This window comes from Otolemur garnettii, unplaced genomic scaffold (genome assembly GCF_000181295.1).
Source record: "Otolemur garnettii isolate 467f Iridium unplaced genomic scaffold, OtoGar3 scaffold00091, whole genome shotgun sequence".
NCBI lineage: Eukaryota > Metazoa > Chordata > Mammalia > Primates > Galagidae > Otolemur > Otolemur garnettii.
This window is the reverse complement of record NW_003852486.1, coordinates 2,820,328-2,837,884: the sequence shown is the minus strand read 5'-3', so window position 1 is coordinate 2,837,884 and position 17,557 is coordinate 2,820,328. Positions and strand designations below refer to the sequence as shown.

At 42.0% G+C, this 17,557-nt stretch overlaps 1 protein-coding gene across 1 annotated transcript in view; it reads right to left on the bottom strand.

Moving 5' to 3' along the window:
- Positions 1-6,070: 6,070 nt before the first annotated feature.
- Positions 6,071-17,557, bottom strand: part of LOC100941686 — a 60,933-nt gene continuing 49,446 nt past the window's right edge. Inside the window, 7 exon segments of the mRNA XM_012808503.2 lie at positions 6,071-6,623; positions 6,706-6,737; positions 7,598-7,666; positions 7,854-7,963; positions 9,747-9,774; positions 15,988-16,116; positions 16,561-16,848. Coding sequence (XP_012663957.2) covers positions 6,480-6,623; positions 6,706-6,737; positions 7,598-7,666; positions 7,854-7,963; positions 9,747-9,774; positions 15,988-16,116; positions 16,561-16,848 — 800 coding nt within the window. The 3' untranslated portion in view covers positions 6,071-6,479.

Genomic DNA, 17,557 nt, shown 5'->3' with positions numbered 1-17,557 from the left:
ATGGGAAAAAATTGACCTCAACCCTGACCTCATGCCATGTATAAAAATTAACTTGAAATGCATCACATATCTAAAGACAAGCAATAAAATATATTGAATTTCTAGAAGAAAATCTGGATGGTGTTTGGTGAGACAAATAGCTCGTCACAGGACACACAAAGCATGAATGATAAGAAAAAAAATAATAAACTCCACCATGTTAAAAAACTTTGCAAAACACAGTGAAGGGAATATAAAAGCAAGTCACAAACTAGGAGAAAACACTTGGTAAATGTGTATCTGACAAAGTTGCATTGTAAATTTTAAAACATGGTATTTTCCTGCTCCCTCAACTTCCTTACAAACAGAGAGCTCCTCACTCAGGCCAGCTGCACCAGTGTGGTGAGATTGTGGTGAGATTGGACCCTTGCCACCAGTTTCCCTTCCTAAACCCTTGACCTTGACCTAGTAACATTTCAACACATGGGTGAACCCCCCTGGGCCTTTCCTTGTATAATCCACTCTGAGCTCCAATAAAGGCCCCTCCCCACTGGCCCTCCTTTCTCTGCTCCCCACTTGCTCCCTGAGCTGCTCTTGGGGCTCCTTCCCACATGACCCCCTCTGCATGCAGGGACTGCCTCTCTTGGACCTGTGAGCATCGCAAACTCACTGTTTCTTGTGCCTCTTCTGTGTCCCCTTCTGTGGCTGCACCTGACTGCACCATCACCAGAAAGAACTCCTATAACTATTACTACTTAACCAGAAGACAAACAACCGAAATTAAAAAGACGCTAAATAAGGTTTATTCACCAAAAATGCTGGAACAACTAGTTTTTATAATAAAAAAAGTGAAAAAAAATTCCCTCACAGTATGTATAGCACAAAAGTTTTACTCCAAATTGATCATTGAGCTAAATGTAAAAGTGAAAACTATAAAACTTCTAGAAACAATAGAAGAGAATTAATTGTTTGTATGTTTTTCATGGATATAGTTGCACCTATTTGGGGGCACATGTAATATCGTGATAACATGTATACAATGAGCAATGATTAAATCAGAGTAATTGTGTTATCCATCACCTAAAATACACACTGTCCCTAGGGGGGCACAGTGGCTCCTGCCTGTAATCCTAGCAGGATTGGGAGGCCAACGTGGGTGGATTGATTGAGCTCAGGAGTTCTAGACCAGCCTGAGCAAATGCGAGACCTGTCTCTACTAAAAAAAAGAAGAAAGAAAAAACTAGCCGGGTGTCTTGTCAAAGTTCAGGCTCATTCACCAGCCCATATGACCTGAGCTGGCAAAGGATGTGGAGATGCAAAGCCTCAACCAGGAGGATCAAAGGAAGCCGTCCCTCCCTTCACTCACAGACTCCTCAATTCAGTGAACACTGAGCGTCTACCATAGAAAAGGAAGTAACACAGAAGCATTCCCTTGAGCTTATGTTTTGATTTGTGTGCATTGATTTTGTAACCTGAGACTTTGCTGAATTTAATTGTCAATTCCAGGAGTCTTTCAGTGGAGTCTTTAGGGTTTTCTAGATACAAGATAATATCTCGGGAACCAGGGGATAGTCTGACCTCATCTTTTGCAGCTTGGATGCCCTTTCTTTCTTTCACTGCTAGTGAGAAAGAGGAGGAATCCCTGGACAGTGCTTTTGTGTCCTACTCTGGAGGACTGACCTTGGGGAGCAGGCGGAAGCCCTGACAGCCTGAAATAGCCACAAAGTTCTGGTCCTCTGTGGTTGCCACAGTGAAGCCAGAGCTGGGGGAATGTTCGGATTGGCGATTTGGTTCCCAGGCCACTGTTGAAAGCTCCGGCAGTTCTGGCAGGGGCTGTGCAAATCCTTTGGGGGAGGGCGCAGAATTTGGCTAGACTTTGGGACCTTGGTGGCATCAGAGGCCTGCAGCTGTGGGTGGGACATGTTGCAGGATCTTAGCAGGGCTCATAGTGGGACCTTGGCCAGTGTCTGGGCAAGTTGCTGGAGCGTGGAAGGTGAGTGGGCATGTCACGGGACTGGAACCAGCAGTGGGTTGGGTGGTGTGAACTTGGAGGATGGCTGCATGTTTCTGGAACCTTGGCAAAGGCTGTGCTGGGAGCGGGAACTTGGCAAGCACCTGGACAGGTCAGGGATCTTGGCCTGTGCCTGAGTGGGTTGCAGCATTGCAGCCTACAGTGGGCTGGCCACTGGTGGGACAGGATTGGCAGCGTGTGTCAGGGAGTCCGGGTGGCTGAAACTCTCCCTCCACATGGGTCTGACTGTGGCAGCTGCTTCAGGGCTACTCACGTGGCAGAGGCGGTGCTATTGAGATGGCAGGGTGGTGGTGGCAGATGCTGAGGGCCGGTGGGCACTGGTTTGACTGGGATCTCTGGGAAGTGGCCAGTGGCTGGAGGGCACAGTCACAGGGCTAGTGAGAGCGACCCCCTCAGAGCTCCCTCTCTGACATGGCAGGGGACATGGGGAGGTGGCTGCCATGGAGCGGACCCCTCTGCAGACTGGGTGCTTTGGGGTCAAGAGTGTAGATTGGGGACCAAAAGTTGCCAAAATCCCATTGTGCCCGCTCTCTGGCACAATGCTGCTGCGGGTTATTAACCATAAATAACCACTGCCCACAGTTTCATGAATATCTGATGTAGTTTGGATATAGGTTCCCTTTAAATCTCAGATTGCAATTTGATTCCCCAAATGGGGGGGAGGTCTGATGGGAGGTGGGTGTGTTCCTCATGAATGGCTCAGTGCCATCCTCAAAGTAATGAGTGAGTTCTCACTCTGTCAGAACACAGGAGAACTGATTGTTCAGAAGAGCCTGGCCCTCCCCTGCCCTCTCTCTTTTGCTCCTCATCTTTCCAGGTGACACAATGGACTCTCCTTCAACTTCCGCCACAGTAGAAGCAGGCCTCACCAGAAGCACATGCTGTGCCGGGTTCTTAGTACAATCTGCTAAACTGTGAGCCAAATAAATCTGTTTTCTTCATGAATTACCCAGCCTCAGATTTTCCTTTACAGCAATGCAAATGGACTTAGATAGTATCTAAATCTACATTTATAGCCATGTCTGTGTGTTTATTCATTTCCTTCTTCTTTCTTTTTATTAAGATGGACCAATTTTGGCCAGGCATGGTGGCTCATGCCTATAATTCCAGTGCTTTGGGAAGCAAAGGAAGGAAAATTGTTTGAGTCCAGGAATTTGAGACCAGCCTGGGAAACAGAGCAAGATCCCATCTTTACAATTTTTTTTTTTTTTTAAATTAGCTGGTCTTGAGAGACTGAGGCCAAAAGACCAGTTGATCCTAGGAGTCTGAGGCTGCAGTGAACTATGATTATACTACTGTACTGCAACCTGGGTGACAGAGCAAGACTTGGTCTCAGAAAAAAAAAAAAATGAAGTAAATATATTACTTTATAGAAACTGTTTCAGGACCCACTTGTAAAGAATTAATTGATAGTGCAGCCATGAATTTCTTACTTTGTCTCTATTGTATTATTCTATACTTATCATCATAATTGGTTGAATAGTACTTCATTGTTTGACTGTACAGGAGGACAAAAAGAATTAAAGATAGACTCATAGAATAAGAATATTTGAGGGCATAAATGAGGTGGTTCAAGAAAGGAAAAATCATGGCAGTGAATGCAGAAGCTGGTGGAGACCTTATGCTGAGGATTCAGATAACCTGTTGTCTCTTCTTACTGGGTACGAAATCACTAGCCAGATGGTCTGTCCCTGACAGAAGTCCTTTTTTCTATAAAATGGGACCGCAGTGCTATCTACCCTATGTGGTTGTTTTGAGACAATTCATGTAAAGCATTTAGCACAGGGTCTGGCGACTAGTGAACATTCACCAATGCTAGTTGTTAATATGATTACCTGCCGTATGGTAGGTGCTCAGTAACTGCTGCGTGAGTTGGGGAGCACGTCACATAAAGGGAACAAAGAAGATTGTGTCTCAGAAAGAGCTGTGAGCACATGGGGACTCTGGGGTGAAGCAGTTGCTCCCAGAGAAGGGAGCATCTTGGGAACTCTTCCATATTCTGGACTTTTCAATTGCACTTCCCAGATTCACCTGGCAATGGCAGAATTCTCTTTTTTTTTAATGGCAGAATTCTTAATCACCATTAAAAAGGCTAGGAAGCCTCTTCTCATCACTTCTAGTTTCTAGGTTATTTTAATTTTATCTTAAAACCAACTTCTTACTATACATTGACAAAATACTATGACATATACTATGTCATATACTACATATACTACATAGGACATATACTATGACAAAATCTAAGCTTCTCATGTGGCTTTCCCTTTGGCAAACCATGAGTGAGGTGAGGTGCTAATGTAAGGAGACATTAAAAAGGCTAGAAAATGTCTTTTACTTTCCAATTCCCCGTTAAAAATTACTATTTTTAATTTCTGGGTTGCAGGGTTTGCAGGTGACCATTCAGAGCTAACAGTCAGATGGAGCATCACATAGGAGTAACTCCCTTTCCAGAAGATCAGAAGGTGCACTGTGGTTATGCTTCAGGCGCAGTTAGGACCTTCCCCTCCCTCCATCACACACCTGCTGACTAAGCATCATCACAAAGAAAATGAAAGCCTTGACCTTTGTCAGTCCCTTGGGTTCAGATTGGAGAAAATGGATGAACAGTGGTAAGAAATGACAGGTCCTTGAGAGAAATTTTACTATAAGACACAAAGAAGCCTGACATGGAGATTCTGAATTAGCAACAGGGTTAGATGGGAGTAGAGCTTCCAAGGACAGCCTGGTGGCCGGGACCCCCAGACTTGTCTACATCCAGCTACTCTGGTGGCCTGTGTTTTCCATAGGAAGAGAAACAGCAGAGCATGTCACACAGAGGATGAGGGCATTATCCTCCTCTCTCTTCAGAGGACTTTATAGCTCTGACATCTAAGAGAGGTAGGATGTCACGCCAAGCTGCCATAGACGAGGACTAGGGGAACAGAGACCAGTGGGAACAGTGTGGATGTACCCCACAGTGGTTACACCCAGCAGCTGTGGCTTAGCTGGCAGTGATGGAGGACATCAATGTTCTCTGGTGAAACTCAGCTCCCATGGTGTTAGAATTTAAGAGAAGAGGCCACAGTGACCCTGTAGTGTTTTCTCCAGAAATGGTGGCAATAGTAGGTATCAGCCCAGGCTAATGTTTTAAATGGATATGAGACTTTCCCTGTGAACTCCTAGAAATATTTATTAGAGGAAGACATGCTTTGCAAGGGACTGGTGTTCTTATGTGAACCAGCCCAGGGCCTCAAGCTGGCAAGATTCAGAGATTAATGTGAACACATGGTATGATCTCATCTGTCCCTGGGGATTGTGAGGTTCAGAGATATTTGGGAATATTAGGATTTCAGAAAAGAGGCTTAATCACTGAAAATTGTTGGCATCTTTTCCACTGTTGTCATATTCAAGATTTAAGACACTTGATGAATGATTTTTTGAATAGTGATAACTAGGTAAACACCAAGCCAGATATTTCCACAAAGAAATATTAAACAATGACAACAAATGAATTATAGCAACGTGAACAATATGAATGAATCTCAGAAATACAACATTAAGTGAAAAGTTTTAAAAAACGACCTACACTCATATAGCCTTTAACTAATAAAGTTAAAACAACAAATATAAAAACATATATATTTAAAGGAAGCATAGGGATGCATTAGTACAATATAAAGAGGAGAGCAGGAGAATAGTGAACCTGAGGTTCTAGATATGTTTTCATCAGGTGGAGTGAGTCAGAGGAATGGGATGGGGGAGGCCACATAGATGGAATTGGTCATTGTTCTGGGATTAATGAGTGTTCATAAGAATAAAAACTAGGTCGTGCATGGAAAACGATTAGACAATGTCACAGAGCAAAGATGACACCAAATGCCATTCTTTGCACACATAAGGTCATACATTAAACCAGACTGCAGAGACTTTAAGGAAACATTGAGGTCATTTTTCATTATAACTAATGTGGATTTGGTTGAGGATGTCTCCCACAAGTATAAAAATGCACTTGAGGCAGAGTCATCTTAAGATCTTTTTCTATACCTTGTTTTGGTTGTTTTTAATGTGATAGCAATATACACCAATGCCATTGTCAGCTACCCAGAAAAGGAAACAAATTATTTAGAGCAAAGTTTATACAGAGATAGCATGTTAAGAGCTTCTGATCACACCTAGATCAAATGGTCATGGTGGGGGTCCCAGTTAGGTTGTTTCTCTCTCCTCTATTTCACAGCCCCGGGGTGCTGAGGGCCCTTCCACCCTGCCATGTGTCTTCACTGGGAACAGAATGCAGAGCTGGCCCAGAAGCTGATCCCAGAGAACACCGAGACTCAGGCATGGGGAGACTGGCAGACCTTGTGTGCAGACCCCATGCCTGCAGCTCAGGCTGGGAGGCAGGGTCTGGACAGCGAGAGGGAGTGTGATTGCAGAGAACAGGGCAAGGGCACGGGCTGCTCCCAGGGTCTCTGCAGACGTGCTGGGTCTGGGGCTAGCGGTCCAAGGCTGGAGGTGCACATAGAACATTTTCATAGTTTCCTGTATCAGCTTCAGAAGTCTGGTCTCTACTGCGGGCCAGCCCTGTGGAGTCATTGTGGGGTACCTCCTTCAATTTTGAATAAAAGATTTCATGTTCCTGGAGAAGAAAGCACGATGGTGAACAGCTGAATACAGCAGAGGAAGGGCGGAGAGAAAGAAAGTCAGGCAATGCAACCCACCTTGTCCTCCCGATGCATAGCTGGCAGATTTGCTGTCAGATAAGAGCATTAAAGAAAATTATTAGACTGGGGGCAAAGAACGTATTCCAACTTACAGCCTCCTCGCAATATACTCCGAGCCATTCTTCACCTCTGGGCTCAGCTCTTGACTGCTTCCTGTGCTGAATTCTTCCAAACCCTCACAGAAAATTACCCTCCGCACACAACATAAAGCCTTTCCCCTTCCACCAGAGGCTCAGAGTGACTTTTACGATGATTTCTGTCTTGCTCCTCTGCTTGTCCCAGCTGAGCGCCTGCCCGTCCACCTGCCACTGACCTCCGTGGAGATCCTCTTGGAGAAGGCAGCAGAGGTGCCTCGTTTCACTTGACACAGGGACATGGGGAGGAGCCAGGGAGGACATAAGGCAGCGAGTGGGGGAGCTGCCAGAGTGCAGAGGGAGGCCAGGGGCCAGCTGTGGAGACGGTTCAGCAAGGCAATCACTGTCCGTCTCAAAGGGGTTATGTTGTGAACAGACAGTTGAAAAGCTGGAGGAGAACAAGACTAGAAATAAAGAGACCAGTTAAAAGAATTACAATTGTCTCCACGTTAGATTATTTATTCCTTCATTTGAAAAATATTGCAGAGGGCCTACACTTTCCAAGCATGGAGCTAGATGCTGGTGGGTATGTTAGTGAAATAGGTAGTGTCTGTCCTCAGAGTCTGTGGGGTAATGGGGGCAGGACGGCAACACGGACAGACGACAGGGAATGGGTGAGGATGTGGTTGGCAGCGGGAGGTGCAGGTAATGCCTTCACGATGGACTTGTGTTTGAGATGACTGTGATCCAAGACCTCTTGCTGGATGGGATAACCCACTGCCACCTCACCCCTACTTGTCTAAAAAGTATCTCACCTGAGTTTTCTGCTGTATATTTGAAACTCCAGATCTGGGAATAAACTATGTCACTATCTTCCGGATTTACTGTGAAAGAAAAGAAGATGTAGTTGTCTGTAGTCAAGAACTCACACTCCAGACCCTCCAAATTTGTAGCCACCTTCTATCCCCAAACTAATGCCAGGAATGCCATTTTAAATTAGTGGCCAGGCCGTGGGCTGTTGCTCAACCCCTCCTCCCTCGCTGGCTCACTGCTGAAGCCCTCTGTCCTCACCGCTGGTGTGCACTGAGCGCAGCTGCGGGAGGGTTAGTGACTCCTGGTGGGCGGGCTCTCTCCTGGAAGGTCTGGACAAGGGAGCTACCTGGTACTCATGGAGACTGCAACTGTGACAAAAGGGAAGAGATAATGGATAAGAAGTATTTGTGGTTTACATGGAGTCTTAAAGAAGTCAGTAGCCACAAAGCCCAGCATGATTCTTGTAAAATATTGCAGCCGCTTCAGCACAGCTTCTTTGAGAAAGTATCAGGAGTGTGCAGCAAGAGGAGGCCTGGGTAGAGTGCGGTGGCATCACAGCAACCTCCAACTCCTGGGCTCAAGCGAGTCTCCTGCCTCTGCCTCCCAAGTAGCTGGGACCACAGGCGCCCGCCACAACGCCCAGCTATTTTTTGGTTGCAGCCGTCATTGTTGTTTGGTGGGCCCGGGCTGGATTCGAACCCACCAGCTCAGGTGTATGTGGCTGGCGCCTTAGCCGTGAGCCACAGGCGCTGAGCCCAGAATAATATTTCTAAGAGTCCACTGGGAAAGTTTCACATGTATTTAAAACATTTAAAACAGCACCTTTAGCTCATGGCTAGGGCACCAGCCACATACACCGGAGCTGGTGAGTTTGAATCCAGCCTGGGCCTGCCAAACAACAATGACAAGTACAACCAAAAAATAGCTAGGTGTTGTGGTAGGTGCCTGTAGTCCCAGTTACTTGGGAGGCTGACACAAGAGAATCACTTAAGCCCAAGAGTTTGAGGTTGCTGTGAGCTGTGATGCCACAGCACTCTACTGAGGGTGATATAGTAAGACTCTGTCTCAAAAAACAATTAGCTGGGGCTGATATCTACTATTGCCACCATTTTGGAGATAACACTACAGTGTCCCTGTGGCCTCCTCCCTTAAATTCTAACACCATGGGAGCTGAGTTTCACCAGAGAGCATTGATGTCCTCCATCACTGCCAGCTAAGCCACAGCTGCTGGCTGTAACCACTGTGGGGTACATTCACACCATTCCCACTGGCCTCTGTTCCCCTAGTCCTCATTTATGGCAGCTTGGTGTGACATCCTGCCTCTCTTAGATGTCAGAACTATAAAGTCCTTTGAAGAGAGAGGAGGATAATGCCCTCATCCTCTGTGTGACATGCTCTGCTATTTCTCTTCCTATGGTTCCGCAGTCTCACAGAATGTGAACTTTACTTTTTTTAAAAAAGTTTCCTTTCAGCTTGGCACCTGTAGCTCAGGGATGTTAGTTTGACTGTTCCTATGTCGGGTGCCTGTAGTTCCAGCTACTTGGGAGGCTGGGGCAAGAGAATCACTTAAGCCCAAGAGTTGGAGTTTGCTGTGAGCTGCAACAACGCAACAGCACTCTACTGAGGGTGACATAGTGAGACTCTGTCTCAAAAAAAAAAAGTTTCCTTTCAATTACCTACCTTATATGAAAATAATCTAACTTTCCCATAAGTTACCATAAGGGTATCTTTCCCCAATTTTATTTCCTTCTGCAGTTAATATTGTGACTTGAACATTGTTGGCATTCAATGATTGTTTCCCAAATGAGTGGATGAGTGGAGGAGCAAGGAAGGAGGGGATAAGAAGTTGTAGCCCTAGGAAGGACGACTTCATGAAGACGGCAGTGGTCAAGTCTATACTGGACACATTTAAGCAAGCAGATAAATAAATACAGATAAAAAATAACATGCAACATGCATTCTTGTGTAAGTATCATTCACAAATATGAATGAAAGTGGCCTTCTAATCACAGTTTTGGATTTTGTAAGAATATGAAAAAGGAAACAGGAAATCTTTTCAAATCTCTTTAAGACACAGGTGATTCCATGTCCCCATCTTGTGGGGGTAAGTCAGTCATGGAAATGTCAGTAGCACTAGCAGCAGGGACTCACCTGGAGGTTCCAGTGGCAGGAAGTCCTCCTGCAAAGCAAAGGGACACTGGTGGTGAGCCAGCTGAGCAGGTGACACGCCCTGTGTTAGTTAGACTGTCCCCTGGGAACCACATTCGCTCTAGACCTCAGCTGTGGCAGATCCTAGGGGACATCCAGCTCCATTCCCCATGACATGTTATAGGTGAGGAAGGTGGGTCTTGACAGACATTTGGCCAGAATCAGACTCACTCTGAACCATTTTTCAATCAGTAATGGTCCTGTGAACAGCAGCTCTGAGCAGCTGAGACTGAGGAGCAGAAGGGGGACAAGTTAATATTTAACTCTGGGCCGCCAAGTGCTTTCCCACATCCACCTTTTGTCCTGACTGCAGCCCTATGGGGCAGAGAGAAGGAGAATGAGGCCCAGAAAGCCAAGAGGGGCTTAGAATTTATTCAGAATTGCTACACAAGTATGATTAGAGGGGGAACACCACAATAAGCTCAACTATCTTCTCCTCCAGCCGTGACCCCTGCCAATCCATTCTAGCTACGCTGAACTGCACATTTGAGGTCCATGGTTTTTCCTTTTCTTTCACCTGGGTAATTCCAATCTATCTTTCCTCCTCTAGCGCTTTCTCTGATGTCAACAGGCTGGATTAAGTGACCGACATATAGAACTATGTAATATAAACATTACTAAATTGTATTGTAATTATTTCTGTGTTTGCTTCTTGTTTGTTCCTTCATGAAAAGATGTGCTATATGAGGCTGAAAACTTTATCTTCATTTTTTTTTTTTGTATTTCCAGTGCCTTGCCTAGCAGTTGAAAATACTCAATAAATATTTGTTAAACATCTGAGCAAATTTTAAAGTGTTCTTAAGGTCTGAAAAAAGGTAAATCTAATTTTGAAGCCTGCTGTATCAGCCTTACAAATATGGCAATTTTCCATCACTGAAATATTGAAATTTTCCTGGCATGCTCCACTACAAGGCTCTTCCACAGTTTCCATCCCTGTCCTTGGCCTTTTTTCTATCTCTGGCCCCATAGCTGTCTCGCTGGGCTCACATCAAGTAATTGCCAGCCTTGATGCTCCTGAAAAGAACCCAAAGGATGCCTATAAGCCTGGGCCTTCTCAATGAAACTAGAGATACACAGTCATAATCTGGTCCTGTATCTCTCTCCACATCAGCCAGCAGCCAATGTCTTCCCAGTGGGCAGTTAGCTCGGTCCCAGGATGCACCTGAGAGTCATTCTAGCTCCTTGTGTAAAAAAGGGAAAACCAAGATCTAGAGAGCTGGTAGTTTATAATACAATCTGGCATTTCCTGGAGACCTGGGCAAGGCATGGTCCTAAGGAGGTCACCTCAATGATCTCATAGCACTTAAAAGGCAGATACTATTATTAAAACCACTATATAGATGAAGAAAGTGGGGTTTGGAGAGTTTCATTTGCTTGCCCGGTATCAAGTTGTTGGCATGTTACATTACTGGAATTTCAACCCAATTAGTCTGACTACAGAATTGATGGATGGATTTACCACTCCTTTTGATAACTTATAGGAGTCACTCAGACAAGGAGCAGACTTCTCCATTTTTAGAAAAGTTTGGGAGGTCTGAGCTCCTCTCTGAAAAGCCTGGTCCATGATGAGAAGGGAAGATTTGTTATGGTGGGAACAGCAGGAAATATTTTGAGAAGAGAAGGGCAGAGACCCTCTGCTTTGTAAACTGTCCTAGTTCCTTAGTGAGCTTACTACTTAAAAGATCCTCTCAGATCTGGGGGACAGAACCACGGGGTCTTCTGCTCACATGGATACATAAAACAGTAGTATTCTTTCCTTCCCTGGTACTGTGTTGACTGAGCAGTCTATTTTTTGAACATTATTCACTGTAACTTTGAGATTCTAATGTTTTCTTCTAGTATATGACAGATTAACAAATCATATCCCAAATAGGTGATGAGAGAGAAAGAGGAAAAAATAATTTTAACTTTAGGAAATATAATCAGCCTTCTACAAGTCATCAATGAACAATAGACAGGGTATAAAATCAAGGGTTAGGTAGATTCCAGTTAATGTCTGACTCTTGATTGTTGATACCTATGTAAATATGGGGAGTTTATTTAACTCCTCAAACCTCCACTCCTTCATCTCTAATGTAATTATGATAATATCAATTGAATTCAACTGAATTATACTTATTAAATAACTGAATTAGATAAACTATAAAACTGCATACAATAGGTTCTAAATGAATGATATTTTTTATGATAGGTACTATTGGGGTTAGTATTCTTATTATTTTTATATATTTAAAAAATACAAATACATATACATAATTTTATATGTAATCTTATTTAAGACAATATTAAGTATCTCTGAAATACATGTATCAGTTGGTGCCACTTTTCTTACAAACAAGTAGAAAGATAGAGGATCGTTGATTGACTTGGAAATAAAGGTAAGAAGTAAAAGGATAATGCTTACCAGGATGACTGAGAAAAATACCTAAGATTTTTCATCAGATTGAGGTCCAAATGTTTTATTTATTTTTTTGTTTATTTGCTTGATTTTCAGTATGGTCCCTGAGAAAGGGAGGACAGAAACATTTGTCCTGACAGAAAAGAAAAAGCCACCTGTGTCACATGGAGGCCAGACAGGAAGTAAAGCATTGGCCGTTTCGAAATCTAAAGTCTTAAAACTTTGCCAACCAAACCACCCAATAAAGGATTCCATACATTCAAATATTCCTGTTTCATGAAAAACAATTCAGAGAGAGAGAGAAGCAGTAACAGAAGAACAAAGATAAAGATGACAGTAGATTTCTTGTCAGAAATAATACATATGAAAAGAAGAATGGAAAAACATTCTAAAAGTACTGATAAGAAAAACCCTGTCAACCCAGAATTCTATGTCGGCAAAAATATGTTTTATAAGTAAATGCAAAACAAAGATTTTTACAGACATAAAAAGCTGAAATAATTTATTACCAGCAGACTTGTCCTGTACTACAGGAAATGTTAAAATAAGTCCTTTGGGTAGAAAGAAAATAATACCAGATGGAGATATGATATACAAAAAGGAATAACAAATATTGGAGGTGGTAACTGCATGAGTAAATATTTAACATTTTTACTTACATGTAAATCTCTTTAAGAGATAATTTATTACTTACCAAAATAATAACGTATCTGGGAGGGGAAAGAGGAAGTGCACCATGGTAAGATTCTTACACTCCAGGTGAAGTGACATAGTATAAGGAAGAGAGACAAGTTTAAGATGTATACTATAAACCCTAAAGTCACTAAAATAACAAAACAAGTACTTACAGATAATAAGCCAAAAGAAATAGAGTAATAAAAAATACTCAACTGATCCAAAAGCAGGTAGAAATAGAAAAACATAAAACAGATAGTACAAATCAAAAACAAATAGCAAAATAGACAGATACCTAACCATATCAATAATTACATTATTGTAAATGGTCTAAAAACCTCATTTAAAAAGTAGACTATCATATTTGACTTTAAAAAGCAAGAATTAACCATATGCTATCTTAAAAAATATGTACTTTAGGCTGGGTGTGGCAGCTTATGCCTGTAATCCCAGCACTTGGGAGGCCAAGGCAGGCGGAGCTGGAGCCTGAGTCAGAGTGTCTCTAAAAGTAGCCAGGTGTTGTGGCAGGCTCCTGTAGTCCCAGCTACTTGGAAGGCTGAGGCAAGAGAATTGCTTGAGTCCAAGAGTTAGAGGTTGCTGTGAGTTGTGACGCCATAGCACTCTACCAAGGGTGACCAAGTAAGACTCTTTCTCAAAAAAAAAAAAAAAAAAAAGAAAAGTACTTTAAATACAGGAGCCCAAATAGTAAAAAGGATTGGAAAAGAAATATCATGCTAACACTAATTATATTAATATATTAATATCAAAGATTATGACAGATAAATGATACTATCAGGGCTAAAGGAGGTCGTTTCATAAAGATAAAGTACTTACTCAAAAACACATAACAATTTTAAACATTTATGTACCTAATGAGCACCAAATTCTCAAAGCAAATCTTGATAGTATTGCAAGAAGAAATGGACAAATCCACAATTATAGTAAAAGATTTCAAACCCCCATCTCAATAATAGGTAGATCAAGTAAACAAAATTCAGTAAAGACATAGAAGACTTGAATAACATGTCAATCAAGTTCACCAGCAGATCTATACTACACTACACGTCAAGTCCTTCAGCAGAACAAAAGTAATATAAGGTGAAAATATGGATTTATAGAAAAGGAATGAAGAATACTAGAAGTGGTAACTAAATGGGCATTACTTTGACACAAAGATATGACAAGAAAAGAAAGCTATCAACCAATAGACCTTGTAAACACAGATGTAAACATTCTTAACAAAACTTTAGAAAATTGGGGTGGTGCCTGTGGCTCAGAGGAGTAAGGCACTGGCCCTATATGCTGGAGGTTGTGGGTTCAAACCTAGCCCCAGCCAAAAGCTGCAAAAAAAAAACAAAAACCTTTAGAAAATCAAATCAAATAATCATTACCAACTTGGATTGACCTCAGAAATGCAAAGCTGCTTCCACATTCAAAATCCACCTTATGTGGTTTTCTTTTGTGTGGTTGTTCACCTACTGATTTCATATTAGTATTGAGTACATTGGATGCTTGCTTTTCCATTCTTGTGATACTTTACTTAAGAGGATGTTCTCCAAATCTATCCAGGTAAATACAAAAGATGTGAAGTCTCTGTCTTTCCTTATGGCTGAATAATACTTCATGGTATACATACACCACAGTTTATTGATCCATTCATGGATTGATGAGCACTGGGGTTGTTGTTTGTGATTGTAAATTCAAGAAGGGGAGAGGAGAAAGGTTGTGTGGTAACCTCTCACTTATTGAGTATGATGCAGGGGGTTATGGCACACCTCCTGGGTGAAGGGCTCAACTGCAATTTGGACTTTACTTAAGAAATGCAAATAATGCAGCCTAATTTTATGTACCCTTATTTTAATCTGAAGTTTTAAAAAAATCCACCTTATAAATAGACTAAAAACCACTACATGATTATATCTTAATCAGTGTAGAAAAGGCATTTGACAAACATTTATTTCTTTTTTTTTTCTGGTTACGTTGTTCCTCCACTTTTAATTTAGCAAATTTATGGGGTCCATGAGAAATTTTGACATGTATGTAATGTGTAGTGATCCAGTCAAGGTATTCAGGATGTCCATCATTAACTGCAAAACGTTTTTGTTAAGTTTAGTCACCCTGTTTACTATCAAACACTGGATTTATTCCTTTGTCATACTTCATGTTTGTGCACTTTAACCCACTTCTTTCCCTCCTCTCCTTATTTATACATCCCAAGTCTCTGTTATCTATCTTTCCACTCTCCACTGACAAACATGCATTTTGGTAAAAACTCTCAGCAAATTAGGAATAGTAGGGACTTCCTCCAGAAGACAAATCAGATCTACACAAAGCCCACAACTAAAATAATCCTTAATGGTGAGAGATGGAAAACTTCGCCTATAATCAGGAACTCAACAAGGACGTCTTCTCTCACCATCTCTATCAGCACTGTACAGGAGGCTCCAACCAGGGCACTCAAGCAAGAAAAAGAAATGAAAGGAATTAAGATTAGAAGGGAAGGGGTAAAAATGTCTTTAGTAGCAGACAACATGATAGTCCACATAGGAAATCTGATAAAATCTGCAAAACAGATACTAGAATTAGTGAGTTTAGCCAGCGTTCAAGTTATAAAATTAACATACAAAAAAATCAGTTGTATTTCTACATATTAGCAACAAACAACCAGAAATGAAATTTTTAATATCATTTTTGGCATTTTCTATTAGTGGTATCCAAATGTCACTATATTTAACTGGTATTCTAATATATCTCAACATTTATGGTAGTACCTATGGCAAGTGTTTACTTTTTGTTACAAGTGGAGGACTTTCTCTTTTTTTTGTTTGTTTTCAGTGACTTTGGAATGAAAGTAAATAGCTAATTTTATAATTTTTAATTGGAAGCAAAACTCTGCTTTCAGCTATAAATCTCATGAGGTAAGAACTTCACTGACAAGTTTGTTTCATGTTTTAGTTACTGTTCCCTACAGAGTGACAGCAGCACTGCAACTGATGACTTAATACTTAGAAAGGAATAACTGACCTTTACCAGACACACTACAGAACTCCACATTATTACAGCAATGGCCAAAGTCACAACATCAAAGGCTAGGAGGACACAGACACCCACGTGATTTCCTCTGGGTCCTGAAGTGACACAGCAGAGCAGCAGTGGCAGCAGTGGCAGCAAGGCCAAGGACACTAAGCAGCCCCAAGATGGCTCCTCCAGTGACAAGGCCTGTTCTGCTCCTGGGAGTTCCTAGTGGGGAGATCCACACTTGAGTTCCATGGCAAAGATCTGGGATACCACGCAAGTGGTATTTTCTTTCTTTTTTTTGTTTTTGAAGTTTTTGGCCGGGGCTGGGTTTGAACCCGCCACCTCTGATATATGGGGCCAGCACCTTACTCCTTTGAGCCACAGGTGCCACCCCTCACAGGTGGTATTTTCTAGGTTCTGATTTCTCCATTTGAATTATCTCTGGTATAGTTTGTAATTTTCAAAACAATTCTAGTTGCCAGAATCAAAGATTAAAATGTATTTCCTTTCCTTTTCCCTCATAAAATCAGTACCAATCTCCAGAAGCCTTAAGCCCTGACATGCATGTTCAAAAACTCCTTGACAGTGGTAGAATTTGTGCAATCTGCTAGAGAAATACCTTATTGACCATAACTGGGACCTCTAGCCCAGGTAACACCAACCTACCTGTAACACTGAGTGTCACCATCTCACTGCGTTGGGCTCCCAGGCCATTGTCAGCCTCACAGGAGTAGTTTCCAGAATGTTCTGTGGTCAGAGAGAGGTTGAAGGACACTCCTCCTCCAGAACGCACCGAGCTGTTCCTCAGGGTGATATCCTCATGATAGAACCGGTACAGGATTGGGGGAGAGCCTGTCAGGGCCTCACAGTGAAGCTCTACCACGTCCCCCACCATAGCCTGGGCCCTGGGCACTCTGAGTGTCCTGAGGGTGAGGATGGGGCGAGATGCCGGAACTGCGGGAGGAGAAATAGTTCATTGGCAGTTTTGCTTAAGCATGTGTACTAAAAAACTTAATAAAGGGATGTGCTCTATAAGTGGGAACACAGAACTGGATTCAGGAAAACCTGGGCTTGAATTCTGTCTCTGACCTTTATTAGTTCTGTAATCTTGATTTTAAAAAACTTTTAAATTTCTCTAAGCCTTGGTTTATTCCCCTGTAAAACAGAGCTAGTGATAAACTATACCTCAACCCATAAGAATCATGTACTGTATGTAAAGTGCTCAATAAATGTTGGTTGTTACTATTGATATAACTAATTAAAATCAAAGTTTATTTTCAAACATTCCTAGTCCGGAATCTTAGCCCTAAGTCCTAGACTTTAATATCCATCTAAAAAGTACAACCTCATTGCTCTCTACACAATAACCTTGCTTTAGTCTACAGAGCAGTTAGCACTACTTAACTAAATGCTCTATCAATTATCTACCTACCTATTTATCCATCATCTATCTTTCTATCATCCATCATCTATCTCTATCTACCTATCATCTATCTATCTATCTATCTATCTGTCATCTTTCTATCATCTACCTATCATCTCTATCTATGGCAAATGTTTATTTTTTGTTACAAGTGGAGGACTTTACTTTTTTTGTTCTTTTTGTTTTCAGTGACTTTTATCTATTTATTTTTCTTTCTTTCTTTTTTTTTTTTTTTTTTTT